Source organism: Synchiropus splendidus, chromosome 4 (assembly GCF_027744825.2).
Source record: "Synchiropus splendidus isolate RoL2022-P1 chromosome 4, RoL_Sspl_1.0, whole genome shotgun sequence".
Classification (NCBI taxonomy): domain Eukaryota; kingdom Metazoa; phylum Chordata; class Actinopteri; order Syngnathiformes; family Callionymidae; genus Synchiropus; species Synchiropus splendidus.
This window is the reverse complement of record NC_071337.1, coordinates 6,558,201-6,583,266: the sequence shown is the minus strand read 5'-3', so window position 1 is coordinate 6,583,266 and position 25,066 is coordinate 6,558,201. Positions and strand designations below refer to the sequence as shown.

At 42.9% G+C, this 25,066-nt stretch overlaps 1 protein-coding gene across 1 annotated transcript; it reads left to right on the top strand.

The window, feature by feature from the left end:
* The first annotated feature begins 7,409 nt into the window (after nt 1–7,409).
* LOC128758047 (sodium/hydrogen exchanger 3-like) lies at nt 7,410–23,989 on the top strand. Its single transcript, XM_053863815.1, has 16 exons — nt 7,410–7,835; nt 17,809–18,111; nt 18,197–18,357; nt 18,424–18,502; nt 18,576–18,753; nt 19,035–19,255; nt 19,350–19,552; nt 20,130–20,219; nt 20,280–20,350; nt 20,425–20,554; nt 20,657–20,799; nt 21,153–21,276; nt 21,350–21,523; nt 21,642–21,675; nt 21,741–21,827; nt 21,899–23,989. The coding sequence occupies exons 1-16, from the start codon at nt 7,505–7,507 to the stop codon at nt 22,207–22,209; spliced, it is 2,640 nt and encodes an 879-aa protein (XP_053719790.1). The 5' UTR covers nt 7,410–7,504; the 3' UTR covers nt 22,210–23,989.
* The last annotated feature ends 1,077 nt before the right edge of the window (nt 23,990–25,066 follow it).

Here is a 25,066-nt window from a genome sequence, read left to right as displayed (position 1 = left end):
TTGGGTAACGTCATGTGACCTGAGCCAGTGAGCGTTCAACAGGTAGCGCAGCCAGTTATTTCCCTGCTAACTTTCCCAGTCGTCACGCAAATACTAAACACAGTTATTTAAAAATATATGACAAGAAACAACATCACCCAAAATCGTATTATTATCATTATCATTATTATTGTTATTATTATTATTATTGTTATTATTACGATCTTTTATTTGTGTTATTATTCTTAGTATTAATAAGAATAATAATTTATATAATTATTTAAATTTTGAAAAAGGGAAGGAAAATGGAAAACAGGGCTTACCTAGAATTGAATAAAATGGAATGAAACGCAAATCACAAAATTAATCTGTGCCGTGTATAATCAGTCTACGTTTCGATTTTGCTTTGTTTTATGCTTAAAAATATGTTTTAAAAAACACGGCGCACGGAATGAATCTGTTTAATTAAAAAAAAAAATTGAATAATTTGAATAAATAGGATTTTATATATATATATATATATATATATATATATATATATATATATATATATATATATATATATATATAAATGTATTTTCTGTTTTGAAACAATAAACAGACAAACGCTCTGCTATGAAACAGACAACAAACAAAGGAACGAAACAAACAGATTCTTGTTCAAATTTAAAATTTTCAGCTCTTTTCTCACCGCTATAGACCAGTGCTGCTACGAGCAGTCTATCCAACCATCACTCATGAACGAGATCCGAAGAACTTCCTCACCAGAGGAAGGTTCACCGACCTTGAAGACGACCTGTGAAAGTTGTGTACACGATTCAGAATCGTTGTATATTTAGCGACGCGGCTGCTGAAAGGAGCAGAAAGTAGATGAAAAACAGGTGGAGCAACTATTGCAGATAATTAGGTTCATGCATATTGATAAAGTCAAGCGGCCCCGCTGTCTACAGTATATTAATACAGTGTTTACTGCCTCTCTCCACTAGATGGACCCAGATTTTACAGGTGCGACCATCAACAGTACAAACACCAGGTGTCCCTCAAGACTTTCTGACCTGCCAACCTCAAACAAGTATGTTCAAGGAACAATTCAATAAACAATAAGACGTTTTCTAAATATCTATATAAAGTATTCGACACAGTGTGTAATGCAACATGAAGCTCACTAGAAGGTTCTAAACCATGAGATGTTGTGACTCTCAGAGGGTCTCCTGGACTACAGAGATGTCCACAAGTTATCTTCATTGTTAACCAGAAGTGTAGCAAGAAAATGAAATATTTTATATTCTCACTGCATTGTGTACTTGTCCAGTACGTAAAAGCTGCCTGAACTTTCACAGATTATATGTACAGAGGTTGAACTCACCAGGGCTGCACTGTGTGAAACTCAACACAGATGAAGTGTCACCAAATACAGACGATTTGGTGGTTCATTCTGTCAAAACCAACATGAAATGTCACCTTTCTGATCAGGAAGTAGCCGGTCAGGGTGAAAGGTACTAGTACCAGTACTTCCCATCTTCAAGTCATGAGAGGGTTGGTGGACGTTGGCCATCTTGGTCCCAGAATGGAAGCACAGACTCCACAACCATGATGTAGAAGACATGCCAGGCCTCTGGGTGGCGTCGCAAGGCTCTCGTAACCTGAGTGTGGAAACCGACAACAACACTCAACAAAAACATCAAAAAGACCCTTGAAACTCATCGAGTTCCCTATAATCCCTGCATTGCTTTTTTGCCTTACATTAATTTGAATATGATTTTAATATATTTATTGCCTGAAAAGGGGGCACGTGTCTTCCAAGCCCTTCAAGAGAACCGGGTCAAACAGAGGCAAGAGCTTAGCACCTTTAACATGTGAGCGCTAAGTGGGAATTGGGAATAAAAGTCAAGGAAGATCTCATAAAAGACGATTATGGGAAGCCAGGAAGCCAAAATAAACACTGCAGTACAAGAAACGTAGAAAAGCGTTTATTCCTTTATTGACCTAAACACAAGCCAGAGGGGAGGACGCGGGATCTGGTGACTCGGGGTAGTAAGGAACTGTCGAATATTTGACCTGATGATGAAGATAACGCTCACTTCATAGCGATTACATTTATTGTTGCCTGCTGCATTTACAACATTCGGAAGCAAACAAATTCAATTTCCCTGTTTAAGATCCTTATTGCGCACATGTTTACAGCATCCTGCTTCCTCAGTAACATCTTGAGTGAAGCTTTACACGGCATTGCACCGTTTCATATCAAATGACCTGCAGTAAACATCCTCAGGTGTGTGCGTCTCTGTCCCACAGTAAAAAACTCTCCAAATCTTTACTACGCTTTGTTGTAAATGGAAAGAAAGTTGGAACATTGCGCACCTCAGACATGGCGAAATTGACAATAACAAATTCTGTGTCAGAAGTAAAGCCACAACTTTCAGTCAGTGGAATATTTTGTCCAAATGTGTAGTACAGTGAACGATGTTGTTGTAAATTGCGTAGACAATGACAACAAAAACACATTGTGTCCTTACTATTCATACCAAGATTTTCATTCTTCATGTTTCAAACACAAGGCCTGGGGACCAAACCTGGCCTAATGAGAGGGCCAAGAGGGCCTTAAATACGTATCGAAAATGACGAAAAGCATAATTCAACGATGATGAATCTGCGCACATAAGGAAGAGCGGGATGATGGCAAAGATGATTTAAAAACAGCATTGTGTATAATGAGGCAGAGCCGCCAGTCATTCATGTGGAGGCTTATTTCCTGTTGAAGATAACCACGTTGCAACCCATCCTGCCTCCCATGCCGTAATATATTAAATTGGGAAAGTGGACTTTTGCGTCCTATAGTGACGCCAAAGGCAGCCTACCGTGTTGCATGTTGATGCGTTAGGTTTGCGCCTTCTGCAGGAGTGCAGTACATACAAAAAAAGGCAGAGCTTGGGGTTAGGTAAGCTACGGCTTAAGTCGCTCCATTCACTCTACATGTAACACTGTGACAACTGCGTGACCGTCACTAAAGAGGTGAGCCACATAAGGGGTTCTAAATAGCAACGGACATGCAATATGGTCAAGAGAGCTTCTGCACGTCTCCCTGTCCCTCGCCTTCCCCTGCTCACTTTCAAAACGTTAATACATCATGCCATTGCAGTGAGTATGGTTTGACTCAATGCATATACATTGTATCAGATCTGGATTTTGTTTGACAAAATAGGAAGTGGAGAGGCTTTCTAGCAGCTCAAAGAAAACCATGAAACCTTCATAGTCAGGGGTCTCCATTTGCCTAGAACAACGACTGAACAAGATCACGCACCTCTCTGTTCAATACATAAAATGATGACAGCCTTGCTGCACTGCGTGCAACACAATCTTCCGACTTTGGCACTTGCTCGTAAATCCTCCAAGCCAAACCAGTCATAAACCATAACTACACTCGTGACACACTGGCAGAATTCCTTTCCTGCTATGCCAAGTGTCATGCCCACCTGTTTGTTCACCTGGGTGTGATAAAACATTTAAACGCTTGCTGTGTGTTTGTTCTCATGGGTCAGTGAGCGCTGACAAAAGTTTTGACAAATGTTATATGTTATACTGTGCAAGTGAATATCATCAGAGTGGGGTGAACACACTGCATACGTCACTGGAAAATGGGGCTCTGATTGGTTGCCGACTTGTTTTCTGCGATTTTTCAACTTCAGCATTTAATACAATAAATGTTGCTTGTAACACGTTGAAGCTACTATGTCGCATCCCCCGCTCCCACATTGCCGATAAGCTGACCCACGATGCGCTTTGTTATTGTGTATAACGCAGCCTCTGTATGCAGACGTGTCCCGTTAGCTACATTTACTGACTGTTTTTTCTTCATACTGAGGTGTAAAACCTTTCCTGTCTCCGCACTGGACCGTGGTAGAGTGTCACAGGGGAGGTGCTGGAGCGCTCACTCCAGGGTTTGATGTCCTGTTGTGGGCTGGAGCAGGGACAGGGATGAGGCGAGTCTGGGACAGAGCGTGACTTGGTTTATGACTTTGTCACAGCCAAACTGCACAGAAGCGCACATTCAGAGCTGGACACGCACCGGGCACCTCTTCACTTCTGGAGAGACGTCACTCACTCGGCAACCCCTCCCACATGCAGCGGCCACACACATAGAGGAACAGCCACCTGCAGCAGACACTCTACATTCACTCCTACAAAAGACTATTTTAAGGCTTGGAACGCATTACTTCTTTTTCCATTCATTCTAATGGAAAAAATCGATTCGGATTTCGAACAAATGGCTTCTCGAACAGCCGTCTAGAACGGATTGTGGTCGAGAACCAGGCACCACTGCATTGACGTTGGGAGAGTGGACTTTCAGCCTTCTGCAATGCATGTTGAGCCATTAGTTTTTCAATTGAAGCACCTGTTCCGCCTTTTGCTGCCTATCCTGACTCCGTGGGCAACGCGACACTAACAAAATAAGACGGAGGTTTGGGTTAGGTAAGCAACGTGTCAATTGCTATTTACTGGCACTCCCCGGCCATTCTGAAACCTCCTCATGCAACGTGTGATTGACACCCCCCGCCTCAAAATGCTACATGGGGAGCATAACACGCTTTACTCCATTGAGACTTCTATGAGTCCTTTGTCGTCAGTATAGTGTGCAAAAGTCCACATTCCCAATGTCAATGTCTAGCATCATGGGAGTGAGGATGGGTTGGCATCAGGCATTTGTAGACTTCAAAATGAAGGTATTTCAGAAAAATGTTCAGTGTTGGACGGACTTTCTTTGAAAAGGATGGTGTTCATTTGGTTTCCATCTGTGGTGACCATCTACGGCTCATGTTTCCTCTGTGTGTTGTACAGGCTCCTTAATGCTACCGCCACCTGTCGTCCACACAGCAGTTATTGGCTTCACAAAGACAGAATAAATGTAGGGCAATAATGTTGGGTTTAAAAAAATGAGTGACCTTGGGCATCTCTCCAAACGTGTTCCTGCGCTTGTTGGTGCAGGATAGTATTTAGCGAACATCTCTGCAATCCGACACTGTAAACAGGGACAGGAGGCCTTTTCTCGAGGAGGAAGTGAGAAGGATTAATAAGAGGAAAGAGAAACATTTCATTTAATCTGAAGGTAATTGTGTTAGTGTGTCGACAGATATAGCCTGTCACGTTTAACAGCCTCACTTTCTGCCAGACCAATATTGACCCTTGAGGAAATTCTGTGGAGGAAACTACTACAGGAACGCGGAATTGTTTGCCTTCCAGCAGAGTCTCTGCGTGACTCATGGAGCTCTGGTGAAAACAGTTCTCCGGCAGCTCGCTGACATCACGGTGACAAACTATTCTTCAGTCAATACTGTACCATTGTTTGTCAGACACAGTAGTTGCCATTGGGATTTTTAAAGGTTGTTGATAATAACAGTATCTACTGTGCCAGATATTACTTTCGTAATATTTCCTGTTCAGAGTCGTGTTCGAATCTCAATGAGAATAATTTTTTATGGTTTCATTTATTACCTCCGTCTCCTTGCTTCCGATAAATGACACAAGCTTTTGGTAAATCAGGAAACAGTAGTTCTGCTGAAGATGTCAGTACTGAACACTTACTCAATATGCCATGATAATAATACGAATAAAGCCTTATTTATATAGCACTTGTCTGACACTGTGTGTAGAGATGGTTTAGCCATGGTTGTGGGGGCCAAATCTTGGAAACACACCTCCTTTTGAGGACCTTATGCGTTTTATGGGTCTCCACAAGTTTAAGCCTCAATTTTTATTTTGGTTAAGAATAAAAGTTAAGTTTAGCCATTTGTTTTGGGGTGAGAGGCTGGGGAAAGGTTTCTGTCAATGACGGTCCTCACTAAGGTAGAAAGAGTGTGGTGTGTCTGTGTCCTTGTATAGATATAATTGCGGGTACCAATTCTTGGAAGCACACCTACTTGTGGGGACCGTATGGTTTTGTGCTGGTCCCCACAAAGTCTAAGCCACAATATGGGGATGAAGACTTTGAAATAACTGGGTCATTATACTTGGGTTTCAGTTTACTTCTGGTTCAGGTTAGCCATGTGTTTTGGAGGGTTAGGTTTGGGGTGAGAGGCTGGGGAAAGGGTTATGTCAATGACCGTTTTTTGGGACCAGAAATGTAAGTGTTTCTGTGCATATTTTCATACATTTTCTGCCTTGTCGCTGCAATTGTAAAGGAGGTTCCCACTGTCTCAGCATGAATATGCTCTGTCTGTCCAAACTGTGCCCAGATGAACAACCCTGAAAAAGTCAGTACAAACCCTCAGATGAATCTGAGGAACAGGTGAGAAACATGCTCTTTAACTTGTGTGCTGGGAGCATGTGAAATACAGTGCAGTATCATTAATACTCAACTGTTGCTTTGCATCATGGAATTTCTTCTGTGGGAGTACAGAATAATGACTAATAAATAGCTCACATATAGTGTCATGGGATGGAAAAGGCCCGCAGGTCTTGGGTTGGACATGCCTGCTGGAGGTCAAACACTGTTGTTTCTAATACAAACACCACATGTCGACTACTGTCTGGACTTTCTGCAGCAGTTAATTCTGTATAAATGTAGAACAATGTGGGCTCACAAACCACGACCTTCCTGAGAACTCTTCAAATAGCATAGGCCAAGCTACGGTCTTCAGAAGTTGGGGTGTGTTTGGAACAGGGCTCTCCCTATGGTCCTGCGAATGAGGAAATAATAAATCCCCTTTATTTGGTAAAAGGACTGGCAACAAATTTCCTTATTTGTTACTGATTGTACAGCGATTCTATCTTCCGTTTCGCCACATTAAAACAAGTTTAATTTATAACAGAGGGCTTGCAGCTGGCTCGGAGGCCCCCCCCTTGATTTATTGGCCAGTTACAGGACGTCCAAACTAGGGTTCATTTACAAAGCTCTGTCGTCTAAACACGGAGAAATGGTGGCAATGACGGCGCAACGCAACACTGTTGCGCGACGAAGGAGGGGATGCAGGTTCTTATTTTAGTCAAGGGAAGGCAGAGGTCAAAACCAACTCTCTGTGTGAATAAGGTGAAGGTGTCTCGCTCCACTGGGCGTCCTCGAATCACTCCGAAACATCTCATTGATTTTAGCTCACATTTTTGCTCATCAATAAAATGTGTGGCGCTGTTGAGCAAGCTTTATCTAGGCATGAAAGCTAACAAGTCGTAGCTTTAAAACGGCACCTGCCCAGCGCCACTTGTTCCTAAGGGCTGCCAGAAACCAATTTCTGGATGAATATTCCGTGAACTGATCTGAATTGAGGTCTCAGCGAAGCACTTGTATCTGGTAACAGTCTAGATCGAACTGATGCAAATCAAAGCAGCCATTCAGCAAAGTGGTTGGACTTGCTGGTCCAGGTTCCCAGTGGGAGGAGGCAGGTGAGCATCAGAATGGGCTGAGTTTCCCATGTGGCTTCATCTTCAGCCGAGAGGCTTGCACTGAGGGGTCTTGATGCTCAGGCGAAGGATGAGGACTCACACCAGAGACAAAGCAAGGGACTGATCCAGTATCTCAAACGTCTCCTCGGTCATGGCAGGTGTGCAGCTGACCCCACTCCTCTGCCTTCTGTTGGTGATCTCCCTTAGTCTATGCCACGCCGAGAAGATCCGCTCCGGGAGTCCAGGAGGACACGATACGACGGAGAGCCCCCATCACGCCGGCACCGCAAACCCTCACCCAGACAACGGAACGGGTCACCATGACAGCGCGGCTCAAACTTGCCACAGCGACAGTGGTCACGGCGAGCATCATGGAGGGGAGCCCATCACGACGCTTCCCATCGTGACCTGGAAGTGGCACCACGTGACAGACCCCTACCTGGTGACCGTGTGGATTCTGGTGTGCTGGCTCTGTAAACTTGGTGAGTACATCGTGAAGTAGGGCTGGGCGACACTACAGAAGTTGGTTCCGATCCGATACCAAGTCAACATGGGCCTAGCATTGCTGATACCAATATCTGTGTGTCAGTAAATAGGATTACTACATTTGCAGAATGGTAATCCGTAACACTCAAACTTCAGGTTTGAGATTGATGGTCTATATAGTTTGGAGTTTCAGAAAAACCTGTTTATTTAAGGCTGTAAACTGGAAGCTAGCTTGAACAAGAAATCACCCAAAGGTCAGCAGCCACTATGAGCGACCCCAGTTTGGGGGTGCCCCTCCACTCCCCTCTATTTGCACCTTGTTTTCTTATCAGTCCACAACTTTCACCAGTAGTTTGCAGACAGAAAACAAACATCGCTCTCATGTCACCACAATCAACTGTTCTGTTCCCAAGCTTTGTTTCAATGCAATCGATATTTGGATCGATCCGACACCTTCACCTTGAAGAGAAAAGAATAACCAAAAGAGATTGTTTAAAAGTGAGGAGACTCGATGGTCCTCGTGCCAATTTTGAGGCAGAGTGCAAAGAATTCAGTCGCTCATAGGGTTGATGTTACGAGGCTGGTTAGGAGGTGAGCGTAATGTTCCGGCATCATCGGAAAACCAAACCAGAATCTTGGTTTTCGTCTTTATTATACCGAAGGTTCAATGGTCCAAATCCAAAACGTGACTCCTGATAAAGGCAGTGACACGGTCAAGGACAAGTGGCTTCGAAAGAATAGGAGACGGCAGCTGGTGATAACGCGGGTTTGACCGTCCGCACTCTGCCTCAGTCAAGACAAAGAGAGACTCTCATGAGAAAACAGGAAGTAAAATGACCAAATCGAACAGAATTCTTGACGGTCAAAAGGGTAAGACTGGCACAAAGACTCTTTCTGAGGGAAAATTTTAGGGTGACAACCCAAAAACGTGGCCATGACTGCTATTAGAAATGTGGCTTGTCATTGCCTGACGCACTACGAGCGTGTTGCGCCATCGCTCTTGCGTCTCCATAGACGCCTATTAGGATCACTAGCAAAGAGCGAATCAGATTCTTCAAAGAAGTTTGACTTCATTTATATATATATATATATATATATATATATATATATATATATATATATATATATATATATATATACATATATATATATATATGAGACGTTAACAAATCAGAGAGCCAAATGGAAGGTTCAATTCCATTTGACCTCTGCTCAGCACGACTCGAGGACATCCTGCAGGTCAGGCTTGCATCTTATGATCGCCGGCCGCTTGGCCTCCGTGTGTACACAACAGATGTCAATGGACTACAGCGGTGTGGACAATGAAAATGAATGAGCGTGTGTGTTTGTGTACATCATCACACACAGGTAAATACAGGACTGTCATCGCCTGTTTGAAGGTGGAAGTTTCAGGGGATTATGCTGAAACATGAAACCAGCATGGATCTTAGGAAGACAAGGATTGGTTACCTTGATGCTGTGGCAAGCGTTTTGGCCTTCGACTAGAGGACGAGGATGTTGAATTGGTTGTGAGAATGAGGTGCTGTGGCAGATATAAACTTCAGAAACTTCAGCAAACAGGTTTGATGCTAAAAATAAACAAATAACTGAATGCCCAAAACACTGCTACAACTTCATTGAGATCATTATCTTTCACCCACTCGCTCCTGCTTGCCGCAATAATTCAGATTTAATAAAGGTGGGCAGAGCCATATCATCCACGACTTGCAGGAAGCGGTAGTGCTGCCGCTAGATAGTAAAATATTTCATTTGCTTTGACTTTACAGGAAGGATTCAGGAAGAATTTGGCCATGAAACAGGCCATGTGACAATAAAGACCTCCAAACTCATATAGACTGATGCTTGTTGTGCGTGAGAGAGGTTTGTTTTTATGCTAGAAGTGCAACTATACACATAAAGGGACACCCTGGACAGAAGGATACATGAACGGAAAATCAATTGTTTTTGAACTGTGGGAGGAAATCAGAGTGCCAAAAGGAACGCAAATTAAATAATGCATCAAATTATAATAAAAAAGGGAAAAATGTTGAACAATGAAATATGACATTAAAAGCTCACTCATTCACGTACTCATATTCATGTGTTCATTTGCTATTTCAGGCTGGAAGGAAGCGCAAACTCTATCAGACGCTGTCCCTCCTTCACCAACTGACACATTTCACTTCAATCCATTCGGGTCTTTGGCGTAATAGTCGTAATAGTAGAAGTAAATGTAAAAATGCATGTGACTTCAATGCACTTGTGTTTTTATGAGTGAACAAGTTTAGTTGTACAATCTTTGGTTAGAACCCTGTAGATCATTCATGGGTGCGAGGGTTGACAAGTGAAACGTTTTGTTTTGAATTTCATTTTTTTTTATTGCATATTGTTAAAATGTCAGAGCCACAGGAACATGTTCATAATTTTGTCATTGACTTGTTATTCACAGCATGATCACCACCTCACGTAAATGCAATGCACTGTTCTCATGACTGAAGGACTCTGTTATAGTCATAAATGCAGCGGCATAATAGTTGCGGTTTCAGTTTTGGCCTTGATGACCTCATTTTAATTTGTCATTTTGGTGTAATATTAAAGTATTAAAATTATTTATCAAAAATATTGAACGAAGCAGTGTTAAAATATTGAATTAAAAAAAATCTATAAAATGATTGGAATGAAATTATGAAACTGTTTGTAAAAAATAAATAAATGTAAATATTTTTTTATTTTCATAAATCATATTTTTTCCTCAGAAAAGAAACAAAACAAAAAAAAGAAAAGTACACTCTCTCCTGAGGATTGTTGCTGACAAACGCTCTTTTTTTCATTTACAATCTTGGCTTTATGTAATAGAGGTGCCACTTCCTTATTGCACTTTTATTTAGAGAGCCCCCTTTTAATCTTCAGTTCATCTGAGGAGCGATTGTTGTGTCTGTTAATGGCAGGAATCCTAGACTGGCCTTGCCTTTTTATGACAGTAGGTCACTAAAGCACTTCCACTGAAGCCGCTGATAATAGCCGATCATTTCAGTCGTGATTTTGGCATCATTCTAAAGCGAGTAAAACAGCTTACATTAAGGGCGCGGGACTCTTCCAGTGGGACTGTTGAGGAGCTCAGTCATCCAGGGGGAGATTCAGACTTGAACTTCAAGAAAAGTCAGAGGCTTGAAATCTTCTTTGGCTGAATCCAGAATGTTACTACGGACTGTCTTAGTGGGAGGAGGCCCCCAAGACTCAGATACAGATCACGAATGGATCTGGTATCAGCTTTATTTCAAGAACCCGAGTCAGTCCATAAGACCAAACATCCTTGATTTCAATTGCTGTGCAATGCAGAGGGCGCGTCAAACAAGGTGTGAAGCCTAGTATTTTCTTTTGTTTGTTGAATTGTTTCAATATTTTTGTCATTTTGACTTTCATTTATGGCGTTGAAAGCTTTTTTTGATGCCAAAGCAGTTGTGCACGACTCCTGTGGCGTGGTATTTAAGGCCCTGTTACTAAGCAGTTGACTATATCTATAAATCTATAAACATTTCAAGCAACTTCTTGAGCGACAAGTAGAAGGTGTCAGATCAGATTGGTACCAACCAATCCTCAAAGCTGCAGTATCGGTATCGGATGGGAAAAAGTGGTATCGGGCCATGACGACCCAGGACACGAAGATGGACTTCAGAAGACCTCGGTTTTATCCCACACCAGCTGCAGATGGCTTCTGTGGAGCAACGAACCTCAGATTGAAGGACAAAGTAGAGACAATGGAAAAAGATGGAATTGGATTTAGAGGTTCTGTGTTGCCTTCCATCTTTTCTGTTGAAACTTATAAAGTACATTAAACTAAACCTTGTGTTTCGCTAAATTGTAACACTGTCGCCACATTGCGCATATCCTTCCGAGAAGTCACGTAAGAGGTCATAATGAATGTCATTCTTTCGTAAGACGGATCAGATGGTTCAATAAAAAACACATCAGGATGTGAATTAGAAATGAGTTTTCCCATAAGCTGTCATTGCCCAACCGCCACTCCTTTATCAGTGAAAGCCCTTCGATAATTGAATAATTCCTTATAGAGACTTTGTTTTACGACGGCGTAGCGTGATAGCTACATCAAGATTCAGATGCCATTGCACCTTGCATAACACCATAAACTTGGGGTCATCTTCGATGGTAATATCAAACAAAGTCTGCCTGTGTTGGAGATGCGTTCAAAAGCTCAGTTCAGGTTTGATAACCTGACGGGAAGTCACTCGCGAGCACACGAGGAGATGAAAAATGAGCGGGAACCATCGCGCAAATGCTTCTTATATGAAAATCGAGGTGTCAATTTATTGCACAAGGTGTGACCAAGGTCTGGCCGGGGGTCGGTTTACGATCATTCATCGACCAGAAAATGTTGAATAAAAATGAATGTTGCAACAAACAGGCGACTGGTTGCTTAATATTGGAGTTTTTTCATGTTTGTCCGCCACGGCAAAGTCTCTTACAGACGTAAGGTCAAAGTTAATAAGCCCAGACGGAGGAGTTCATGCGTGACTTGTTGCATCTAAATGTTCCCATAGAGATGATTTACAGCTCTGAAGCTGAGACTAATGTGACGCCCGGTGTGGCCGCTTCATTGACCACAGGTGGAATTTCCGTAGAATGAGAGCGTTTCCCTAGGTCTACGTACAGGTTGTGTATCAAATAGCCACATGCTAACAGAGGTAGCTCATTTGTCAAGGCCTGCGGGCGACGTCCCACTGTGATATGCCGTCAGATGTCCATTATTAAAGGGAGTGGAAGCACTCCCACAAGTCCCATCATGCAGTTCAACTGTTAAGGCTCTTATCGCAGTACACATCATACTGTAAGTTTTTATTTTATTTCAGAAAAGTCTGTTAATGGTAATGTAATGTTTGATCCGAGAGATGGATTCAATTCATCTTTGCCACGGAGGTTATGTGATCGTCTGCATAGATGACTATTGTGACGCTATGTCAAAGAAAATATCAGGCCATGGTTAGGTTTTCAAGGATTTGTCATTCCTGGTAAACTACGGTTCAGAATTAGCAAGCAAACATGACCCGCTAAAGGAGACTGCGCTAGTTAGCACAGGGATTTTCCTTTTGCCGTGAATTGACAAAGAATTGTCATTGTGTGTTGATTCTGTTTTCTACTTTTAGTACTGGCTTCTCTGATCTACAGTATCTCCCGTCATTTGTAAGGACTGCGCACACACGCACGCATGTTTGTCTTCCTATCTTAGTGAGTACCGTTGTCGACATACATTGACTCAACCCTACCCCTAAACTTAACCTTTACTCTTAACCAAACTAAAACCCAATGATAATAACCCAGCTATTTTTATCCTTTTAAAAAGGATTGCCACTCTCTTGGGTGGGGGCCCTCATGGTTCCATCCTTGGCCCTATCCTCATCTCACTTCTGTGACTGCAGTCCATCACGACCAAGAATTTTCACGACAGTTAGAAGATCTATCTGCCCATGAAACAGATGGCCCCGAAAACAGAAGGGACAGGCACAAACCTTCTCACACAAAGGCAAACCACAGTGTATTTTCCGTGTCTTGAAACAGTGATTCTTAACCATAGGGCTGGGGCCCATGGTTGGGCCGCGAGCACCTCCTTGATGGCTGCTAAAAGGTGTTTTGTTTTACTGGCCACGAGATGTTCAGTTTTCAGACATTAGCCACGTATGGTGGCAGCAGTGTGTCACTGAACTGACTTGACAGCTGCAAATCTGTGATAGTTTACAACTGTTGGGTTTTTACCCCCCAACAGTAAAAACTGTCCACTGTTTAATTTACACTTTACTTATATCTTCTTTGGAGTTTAAATACAATTATTATTGTATTTGAATTGTTTTATTATTTTATTTTATTATTTTTTTTTATTTTGTGATATTTAGACATGATTTTATCACATTTATTTTACTCAGAATTTTATTCAGTTTGTCCAATTGTCTCAACAGTTTGCATCTATTTTTTTCCATTTTTTTTCTTTAGTAAATTTGATGAATATGACTTGCTCCTAGATCTGCTGCTGCTTGGACTTTTTGATGACAATATCTTTGCAATGATCACATGGATTCATGTAATTTCACAAGGTTTTGGTTTGTTTACGTGTAAGTAGATCAAATATGGTTGTTGTTCACATATGAAATCAAGAGTAGTGAATCAGTTTCATTACTTGAATGGGCCCCGGCTCCATTTGTTCTGGGAAAGTTCTGGGCCCCGAGATCAAAAAGATTAAGAACCCATGATTTAAAAGAACATTGTGGCTGAAAAAAAAGCCAGAGGGCAAAAACTGAGATACATTCCCTTATTTTCATGTCCAAACTGCGAAGAGAATGAGAACCTCCATGAACCGTCCTCTGTGAGGGACTGTTAGTAGTTTAGTGCTAGAGCGGTTTCAGCTGGAAAAGAGTTTTATTCTAAACACTTTGTCGAGGAATCAGAGGTTGGAAAAAAAAACCTCCCAAAAAGACAGACGAGTGGCAAGTGGAAATTCACACAACCTTTGAGTTGAAGGTCTCAAACTGAGTGAGGATTTTGTCCGGAAACTTTAACTAAAGATTGAGTAAGAGGACTTGGACCGTGTCAATTATTGCTGGGCTCAGATCCGGAGGAATTGGAGCTAAACACACTGAATGTTGCACTTAAAATGTGACTGAATAACCTGCATGTATGTCAAACCAGAGCCACGGATGAATCTGATGCCTTGATATTAACATCATTCTGCAGCAGCTCCGTGAGTCACACCCTTCACGTTGGAGCACTTTGTCCTCAGTTTTAATAAATAAGGATGAACCAGGGGGCGTTAACGCACCCGTGCGCAACCTTACTCATAGCGCAGCTCTATAAAAGCTGAGCCCAGGCTTCTGTCTGGACCAGGGAGGAACGAGGAAAGCCATAGTCAGGAAGATGAGAAGTAGCGGGAAGCAGTTGGCAGATAAGTAAACAAGGCTGAAGTCATTGCAGGCAGGACGACAGGTGTAACAGCGCAGCAGCCTTCAGAACACTAAGGAAGATCCAGAGTCTGCGGGTCAGAATGCTGCGGCAGGCATTGCTTCTAGGGGTCCTGACTCTCTCCATCTCAGGGGTCACAGCCAATGAGAGTGAACTAAGCCACTCCAGGCCCAACAAAACGGGACGCGAACCCGAGCAACTCGACGGGATCCCCATCGTGACGTTCAGATGGCATCACGTGGAGGAGGCCTACCTGATTGCGCTGTGGGTTCTGGTGGCATTTTTGGCAAAGTTGGGTAGGTACTGACAAAAAAACTACATTTTTTGGGAGGAAAAAAAAAACACAGTTTCAGGTTAATGGCCTGGAAACAGGTTCACTAATAAAATGGGTGCTGAAGGCAGTTGACTTGGGAGATATTATCAGTTATTTGTGAGTAAACTAACTTGGACAAAAATGGAGATCACACGATCAAAACAATGACTGAAGTTAAAAAAAGTTTAAGTTGCAGAGTGGTGTATGAGACAAAGTTACTGGGAGAGATGCTGCAGTTGGACACGTGACGCAGGCGCGGAAGATGATATGATGAATCAGTTGTCAATGAAAATGACTCATATTTATTCAGTCTCGTTTTTTTTCCTGAAAAAAGTGACGTGTAGAACATTTTTGTTTTGTTTTTATTGTAGTCATAATGGTGTTAAATTGTTTAAATATCAGTATGTCAGTATCAGTATGAGCTGATACTGACATACTGAGAAGCTGTGAAGAAATAAAGTAATTATTACTACAGCTCTTAGCTACATTGGATTCTGTTTATTACACACATCATATTCACTTATTTCCGACAGCGAACATATGAATTCATTAAAAATAACAATACATTACTTTTTGGGGTGATAGGTGCTTTTCAAGGAATGAAAGAGTTGAAATTCAGACCTTTTAATTGAAGAAATTCATTTTGTACTTGCTTGTTTTTCAACAATATTTGTTTGGTCGTATTCATACAATGTTTCTATATCAGAGGACATGTTTGTAAGAATCAGAAATGCTACCAAAAACAGAGTGAATTCAGTGGAATATTGTTTTATTATAGCTTGTTTCCTGTGCATGCAATGTTAAAGCAATTGTAGTATTCCATTGCTACTGTGGCTCAAGCTACTGTACTTAACAACTAACTGCCGGTGAGGAGTCTATAATGCATTTGGTCAAACACGGATAGAGCTAAGTTGCTTAAAAAATGATGGACGTTTATCATAACTGCTTTATGAGTCATGCCTCAGTAAGCTGCTTGTAGGAGCATCTTTTCCCCGACTCATGTGTCAGTCGTCTGGCCTTCGCTCATATCCCAAATAGTTGCTGACAGACTGTGTCGCCAACCTTATCAAGAAGACTCTGTTGCGTCAGGTCTAGTCGAAGTGAAATCAACGTGTTGTCTGGGTTGATTGTGCGTGAAAAGGCAGAGAAATGTCTCCAGTGAAAATGGTGGAGTAGTGTTTCTCGCAGGAATTTGTGGGTGACGCTTGTATGCTCTGCTTGCATTCCTCCCGCGTTTCATAAACTGCTTTAGAGCAGGAACTCTCAGAAGAACCGAACAAGGCGTCGGAATTATTTGTCATTCCGAAACAAGGTGGCCGCCTCCAATGAAGGTTTGGTTTGTTTTGAGCGCACAATAAGCTTCATTTTGATTTGTAATAAACGTTTTAGTGTCCCTCCCACCTATGTTGATGTTCAGGTGTGAGTCGGTAGTGAACATAGTCCACTAGCTTCTGCTAGTAAAATGGCTATATTTTGGCATTACTGCAGTTGGTCCATGCCCTTTGGCTACTTCCTCATGAGGATAACATAAATTTTTTCTTAATCACCGAACACTCTTTATCAGTGACTCGGATGTTGCCAAATTAAGGCGTCGCTTTATGATTCACATTTTATTATCTATTTTGATTTTGCACCATTACAATGCACAGATTTGATCCAGAGAAAGAGGCGGGGAACCTAACAGCAGTGTTAAAGGGGAACATGTTGTTGCCTACCAAGTCGACTAGGGGTCACCAAACTGTTCCAGAGTGGGCTACAGCAGGATGCATTTTTGGGTCCAACCTACCACACACAGCTTCACCAGTCAGGTGTCTGAAGACTGTACTCACTTGGTTTTCAGTCACCTTTTGCTTGTTTCAGCTGGCAGTGAGATTGGTGGGAACAAAAACCCGCACCACTGTGGCCCTATCCTGAGCAGGTGGGTTACCACTGGTGTAGACGCTCAACTAGAAACCAGGCGAAAAATGTAAAGATTTTTCGTTCAGTCCTGGGATTCTTAAGGTAACAACTGCAATGCTAGGGAGCGTCGGAGAGTTGAACTTGGTGAATCAATGTCAAACAGTGAGAGGTCATCACAGGGTCGTCTCCAGGGACCAAATTTCAGTTCACAGACGATTTAGTTTGAGCACATTTTGGCCAATCAGTAAACACGTGCAACTTTACTGTTGACTTTTTCCACACATGAGCAGCATGTGCACACAAACACACATATATGTGTGTATTATATGAGACAATGAGCAACCTAAAAACCCCTCACTCTCAACTCCTAACCTGAAGACTTGTACGCGACACCCTCATCCACACAAATCTTCCTCCAGCGGAGGAGTTAATCATACGCCAAGACCTGAGTGAGACACTTGGAGTGAGGCTGTTAATCATTTACAAATATTGCCAGCTTCTGTGAGATTCAGATTCTCCTCTGCAATGAGTGACTCACACCTGCCAAAGTTTGGAGTAAATGAAATCTTCAACCGTTTAAGATTTGGAGTGTGACCAGGTGTTCCTGGCTATACCTCCTTTGGGCAAAGAATCGGCTCAGCATTTCAAAATCGAAGTCCGAAATATGGTGGTCTGGACTCCTGCATCCACTGAGGCTGGTGGATATAGAAAACATGAAGAGGATAAGTGGTCAAAAGGGTGATCTAGACAGGTTAAGATGGCGTGACTTACGTCTAACTTTTCTCCCGCAGTGATCGAAGCCAACCATCATGTGACTGAAATCATCCCGGAGAGCGCCCTGCTCATCTGCTTTGGATTCGTCTTGGGCGGGATGATTTGGGGTGCAGATAAAGTTCAGACCTTCACGCTGACCCCTACGGTCTTCTTCTTCTACCTGCTGCCGCAAATCATCCTGGACGCGGGCTACTTCATGCCCAACAAGCTCTTCTTCAGTAACATGGGGGCCATCATGGTGTACGCCATCATTGGGACCTGCTGGAATGCTGCCACCGTCGGGCTGTCGCTGTGGGGGTGCCACCAGGGGGGAGCCATGGGTGAGCACCGTCACCAAAAAAAAAATCTCATTTTCAAACTACTTCAAGCAAACCATCTTCTCATGTAAATACCCTTGTGATGCAGGCGACCTGGACATTGGTCTCCTTCAGTATCTTCTCTTTGGCAGTCTCATTGCTGCGGTGGACCCTGTAGCGGTCCTGGCTGTGTTTGAGCAGGTCCACGTCAATGAGGTTCTCTTCATCCTGGTGTTTGGAGAGTCTCTGCTCAACGACGGCGTCACTGTGGTATGTAACCATCAAATATGAGAATTTTTGTCATATTCATCAACCATCTCTTCTCTTCTTCTCCAGGTGCTCTTCAACGTGTTTGATGCCTTCGTTTCTCTGGGAGGATCCCAAATCAATGCAGCAGAGATTGTCAAAGGGATAGGTAACTAGACATCCTCGACTGAGGAAGATCCTCTCGAGATCTCCTCATACTTAACTGTTTGTTTATTGTTCAGTCTCCTTCTTCGTGGTGGCATTTGGTGGATCTCTCCTGGGGATGGTGTTCGGGATGCTGCTCTCTCTGCTGACCAGATGCACTAAAAACATCCAAATTATTGAGCCAGGTTTCATCTTCGTGGTGGGCTATCTTGCCTACCTGACTGCCGAGATGCTGTCCTTGTCCGCCATCTTGTCGTGAGTTGTTAATTCATCCAGTGATTTGATGACACGTTCAGCTTCAAACAAGTCTTACTTTTCTGTTGAAGTATTCACTTCCTCCATCAGTTTATGATTTTTACTTAAGCCTTTATTCCATATTTTTAGACTTTTGTTTGTTTTTTAAATGACTATTTAACTCAGTTATTTGTTATTCTAATAATAATAATAATTACTATTATTTATATTATTTATAATTTATTCAGACAACATAAGTTTTTCTTTTTATTTTAGTAACATGATCCTTTGCCTTTTTCCAGGATTGTCTTCTGTGGCGTGGCCTGCCAGAAGTACATCAATGCCAACATGGATGAGAAGTCCGTCATAACAGTTCGATACTTCATGAAGGTTCTGGCAAACGGCTCAGAAACCATTATTTTCGTATTTCTGGGAATCTCGGCTGTGGACAAGGCTTTGTGGGTGTGGAACACAGGCTTCGTCCTCCTCACCCTCCTCTTCATCCTGGTCTACAGAATCATTGGTGAGAGTCTTGTACTGGAGCCTTGATTTGAAATGTTTCTATTCTATGAATCTAATAGTTGAAATGTCTGCATGTTTGTCTATGTGAACGGCAGGCGTGTTCTTCCTCACCTTTATCCTAAACAAGTTCCGGTTGGTCCCCTTGGAGGTCATTGACCAGATTATCATGAGCTACGGTGGGCTCCGAGGTGCAGTGGCTTACGGCCTGGCAGTGATGCTGGATGAGAACAAGATCAAGGAGAAGAATCTGATGGTCAGCACCACGCTGATCGTTGTCTACTTCACGGTCATCCTTCAGGTAGAGGCACTCTTTTGTTGGAAGTGACTGCTGGGAACAGTACCCACTGAACCACAGCTTCCTGTTTGGGATTGGTTGGTGCATGGATAGATGGATGGATGGGTGGGTGGTTGGATGTATGATGGATGGATGGGTAGGTGGGTGGATGGAGGATGGGTGGATGGGTAGGTGGGTGGGTGGATGGATGGATGGATGGGTGGGTGGATGGATGGATGGATGCGTAGGTAGGTGGATGATGATGGATGGGTAGGTGGATGGGTGGATGATAGATGGATGGGTAGGTGGGTGGATGGAGGATGGATGGATGGGTAGGTGGGTGGGTGGATGGATGGGTAGGTGGATGGATGGATGATAGATGGATGGGTAGGTGGGTGGATGGATGGATGGATGGATGCGTAGGTAGGTGGATGATGGATGGATGGATGGATGACAGTGAATGGATGGATGGTCAGTGGGTGAATGATCCACTTGCGTACAGCTTTGTCTTTACTTTACCTAACATTAAACAACAGAAATCTAGAGAATGGATGCTGGATGAACTACCATGATCTCACATCAACACTGTTGTGGCTCGCAGGGAGTTACCATGAAACCTCTGGTCAAATGGCTGAAGGTGAAGACGGCCGCTGTCTCCGAAGTTACACTTATTGAAAAAGTGCAGAATAAGGTACAAACCACGTAAGCGACCACATTGAAACTGAGATAAAAACGCCTCATTTTCCTTCAGATGTTTGACCACATGTTGGTGGCCGTTGAAGATATCTCTGGACAGATTGGACACAACTACATGAGGGACAAGTGGGTGTCTTTCCTTGATTTCTTCATTTCAACATGATGCTGTACTGAATATGTTTCAATGTACTGCTACAAAGATGGAAACATTTTGAGGAGAAGTGGATGTCGAGGGTTTTCATGAAACCGTCTGCCAGGAAGAACCGTGACCTTGTCTTCAATGTCTTCCACAAGCTGAACCTCAAGGACGCCATGAACTACGTGGCTGAGGTACAATTGTGTAGTTGTTGGTTACAATGCATCTTATGCTTGTATATTGATTTGAAAGTTAGAGAGTTAGAGTCATTGTTTCTTCTGCTTCTGATGTTGCAGGGCGAACGAAGAGGATCCCTGGAGTTTATTCGGAATGAGTCAGCATTTGTCAACTTCAAGAAGAAGTTTGGGGATGAATTTTCCGAAGTCATTCCCGACATCATGGCAGACACATCCGACTATTACAGCCCAGCCAACCCAAGGTAAAATCAGCCACTGTCCATTCGTCTCCAACACTTCACTTCACTATGGACATGACTTCACCTTGTCCCCTGTTCATAACACCATCAGTCTATTGGGCTTATGCAATCTTTGCATTCCATTTTGAAGACTAAAGTAGGGGTGCAGCCCGGGGGGTTTTCAGGGTGATAACGTGAGTTTTACGAAACTCTCATGGGGCCTGTCACCTCTGAGTGAGGGGGAATTTGTTCACTAGTGAGACCAGGTCAGGATGTCTTTCCAGGGATAAATGTTCCTTTGAAGTTGCTTCATGTATATAGACCCTTGGTCTGATGTGATATCAGCCGTTATTCAACTGACTCTTCCTCTCTCACAGGCGAGACCCCGTACCGTCGATCAGCTTAGAAATGCACGAGCCGACGATGAACGGCATGAGAGAGAGCGAGGACATTAACAGCCACCACTTGTTGCAGACACATCTGTACAAGAGCAGGAAGCAGGTGAGACACCTAAACCACCCCTTGATCTGTATCATATCCACTGCGTCACGTGACCTCTCCAACCCCACCGCAGCACCGTCACCGATACAGTCGCAGCCACTTTGACCTCAACAAGGACGAGAACGAGGTGCAAGAGATCTTCCAAAGAACCATGAGGAACCGGTTAGAGTCCTTCAAGTCTGCAAAGATGGGGGTCGCCCCACCAAAGACCATCTCCAAACATTCCAAGAAAGACCAGCTGCCAAAGGTAGATTCTTTATTGCGATTCTGGACAAACTTCACTAAAGAGAGCAACCTTGATGGCCAGCAAAGTCTTTAACAAAGCTGTTTTCTCTCTCCTGATGACACCAAACGGCAAACCACAGGACAAAACTAAAAGTTACTACTTGGGTGAAGCAGGTTTGTATCAGGTTGCAGAGGCCATGTTAGCGTTGTATCTGGAATCTAACACTTTCTCTCATTAGATTTGGACCCGACAGAGAGGGCTGCAGCCATGGGCTACCAAGCATCAGGAGGGTCATTCCCCATGAGGGTCACCTACAGAGCAGGAGGTAAGATTCAGATCCAGTTGTGGTTCTTCCATAAGTGTTGACTGAATCAACCCGTTTGGACTTTCCTGCAGACGGCATTGAGAATCCAGCCTTTTTGCCCGAGATCGACACGTTACAGATCCCACCATGGTTGGCGGAGGGGGAGCCGGACAGTAGTATGGTGGCACCATCTCAAAGAGCTCAGGTGGGTTTGCCATTGACTCCGAGCAACCTGCGACGCCTGGCCCCGCTTCGGATCAGCACTCGCTCGACGGACTCCTTCGCGATAGCGGACAGGCATGCGATGCAGGCAAGAGGCGAGCAAGACGAGGAGGAAGAGGAGGAGGAGTTCCCACTGCCTCCAGCTCCTACGTATCCACCACCTCCGCCCGACCACTTATAGTCCACCTTGACCTGAAGGCTGTTTTTCTTTTTGTGTTTGCTGAATCTTAATCCAGTCTAAACATTCACAATCCACTAACCTTTGAGCTGTCTTTGACGCCACAAGCTCAAGTTTTATTGGCCAGAACTGGTTTAACATTCTGTTTTCGACAGGTCACACATTCAGAACGATCCCAGTGAGGAATCTCAGAACCACACACGGGCCGCACTAGATCAGTAACATGATCCAAAATTTGCTTGAATCTTGCTAAATTGATTTCTTTACCTCTTTAACTGTTCACAGATGTCATTGTAGGTGGATCTGTAAATTGTGGACACACTCATTGATAACATTGCACTTTAACTTTTTCAACTTAAGTTTAAAATAGCGGGTAGATAAACAGATAAAATGCTAACATATATAATCCAATCTTTCTTTTTCTAACTATTTAATCATTCTAGTATAAATATGATGCTCCGGTAACATTGCTAAAAGGCTAACAATGATTAAACGAAGCGTCATTGGAGATTTCATTTCATTTAGATGCACCTGCTGAACTGTCATCAAAGAGAATAAACAGCCAGAACACTCCAACACAGCAGTAGTAAACCTGATGGTACAGTAACACACTTTATTCAAATTGAAGAGCTAACATTGTCACTAAAGCCGCTGGTAAAATCCCTCCTAAATGTGAATGCTAAAGAGGTTCACATATAAACAACAGCCTAGCAATAACAGGATACTGCTTAGCTGCAAATCTAACCAAGCGGAAAAGTGAATTTTTCCAACTAACGTAGTTTAGCGAATTCAGCAAGTGCTCATGTAGTAGTTCATCGAAACTATTGTGCAATTGCTACAATATTGCTCATGCTAATGCTTACATTTGAAGCTCAAACCAGCGACAGGCCCAACAAAATGTATATTTATTGAAGAGTCCATAGCTGGTAGTTCTAAAACAGGAGTTACTGTACTTGAATGTGATATCAGTCTTTAATTTTCAATTTTGGGGGCTCACTTTAGCATTTAGCATAACATCCTCTGACACACACACACACAAATATATGCAAATATACACAATACACTAATATATCCTTTATTGATTCACCTTCCTTTCCAGATAAGTTATTGTTTCAGATCTCCACTTGCTAGAAAATAGCAAATAGAAAATTCGAACTACAAGGCTCAAACATTGTAGTCACGAACGTCAAAACAGTGTCATTTCTGGACTGAATCTTTATTGACAACCAACCAGCTCTCGCAGCCCGAGTGAAATGACTTTTCTGAAAAGACACAGTACAAGTGCTAGCATACTTGCTACCATAGCTGCAGATCCGCCAACATGAGCATAAGCTGTGTTAGCCATGTTAGCCACAATAACGAGTGAAACTGAACACCGGAGCTCTACTCACTAGTTACTGAAGAAATTATGAAATGACTTGGTGATAATCATTGATGACCCGCTCACTTGCTGTGCTCCAGGCTGAGAAGGAGTTGGTGCACAGTTGTGATTGATAAATATTGCTGTAGAAATGTAACAATACTGATAAACTCTTGACTGCTATCAAGACTTCGATGAACCTGATTGTCATCATCTGAGTGAAATTTTGTTTCTCTCTGTCAACTGGGACAAGCGGCTCTGTGGATGTTACAACTTCTGTGTATTTATTTTATTACTTTGTGACTGTGTTTGAAACGTGTCCGCTAATTTAAAATCTCTGAACAAAACTGTTGTGTTGATTCATGTGTCAGGAAGCGACGGGCTGGACAGTGTTTCCCCATTTGTTGTGTCTGAATAAAAATGTCAAAAGAAAGCGCTCTCTGTGTGTGTATGTGCACAGTAGGTACAAGTATTCATATTCTTGTGTGGACCAATCTTTGACAAGACACGGATCTTATGGGGACATTTGGCTTTATGAGGACATTTTGGTGGTCCAGATAGAGTTTTGAGGGTGACAAATGTCAAAAATAACTGGGTCATTATAATTTGGTTTTAGTCCTGGTTAATGTTAGCCATTTATTTAGGATGGTTGAGGGTTAGAGGCTGGGGAAAGGGTTATGGCAATGGGAGGTCCCAACAAAGATGGTGTGAAAAACCTGCACGTGAGTGTGGGCATGTTTTGCCAAACTTGTGAGTATCAACTCATTACACGCCACTTTCTTGTGAGGACATTTTACTTTGTGAGAACATTTTGTCCGGTCCTCAAATGGTTTAGGAGGTTAAACCGTCAGTAAAAGTAGTTTATTAGAATTGGGTGTAAGTTTGGTTCAAAGTCCTACTTAAGGTTAGCCATTTCTTTTGGATGGTTAGGTTTAGGGAAAGAGGCTGGTCCAATTCTTGACAAAACACTATCCTTGTGAGGACTGTGTGACAATCCCATCCCCATGAGGTTAAGCCTCAATTTGAGAATGAAGACTTGGTCATTTTAGGTAGGCTACAGTTTAGTTCAGAGTCCTGAGTAAGGTGAGCCCTGTGTTTCGGAGGGGTAAAGTTAAGGGTGAGAGGCTGGGGAAAGGGTGAAAGGTCAATGAGAAACCTCACAATGTCCCAACAGGGACAGCAATGCAAACATGTGTATGAGTGTTTAAGCATATCCATCCTGGTGCGGTCCAATTTTGGGGGAAACACCCCTTGTGGGGCCCCTTTTGCCGAACCCCACAAGGTTAAACCTCATTTTGAGAATGAGGGCTTCAAAATAGCAAAGTCATTACTACTGGGTTTCAGTTTCGCTAAGAGTAAAGGTCAAGTTTAGCCATTTGTTCTGGGTGGTTTGGTTTAGGGGGAGAGGCTGGGCAACGCATTATGGCAATGAAAGCACCTCACAAAAACAGTGCTCCAAACATGGATGTGCGTCTCTGCCACCGTGGCACAAGTTAAATA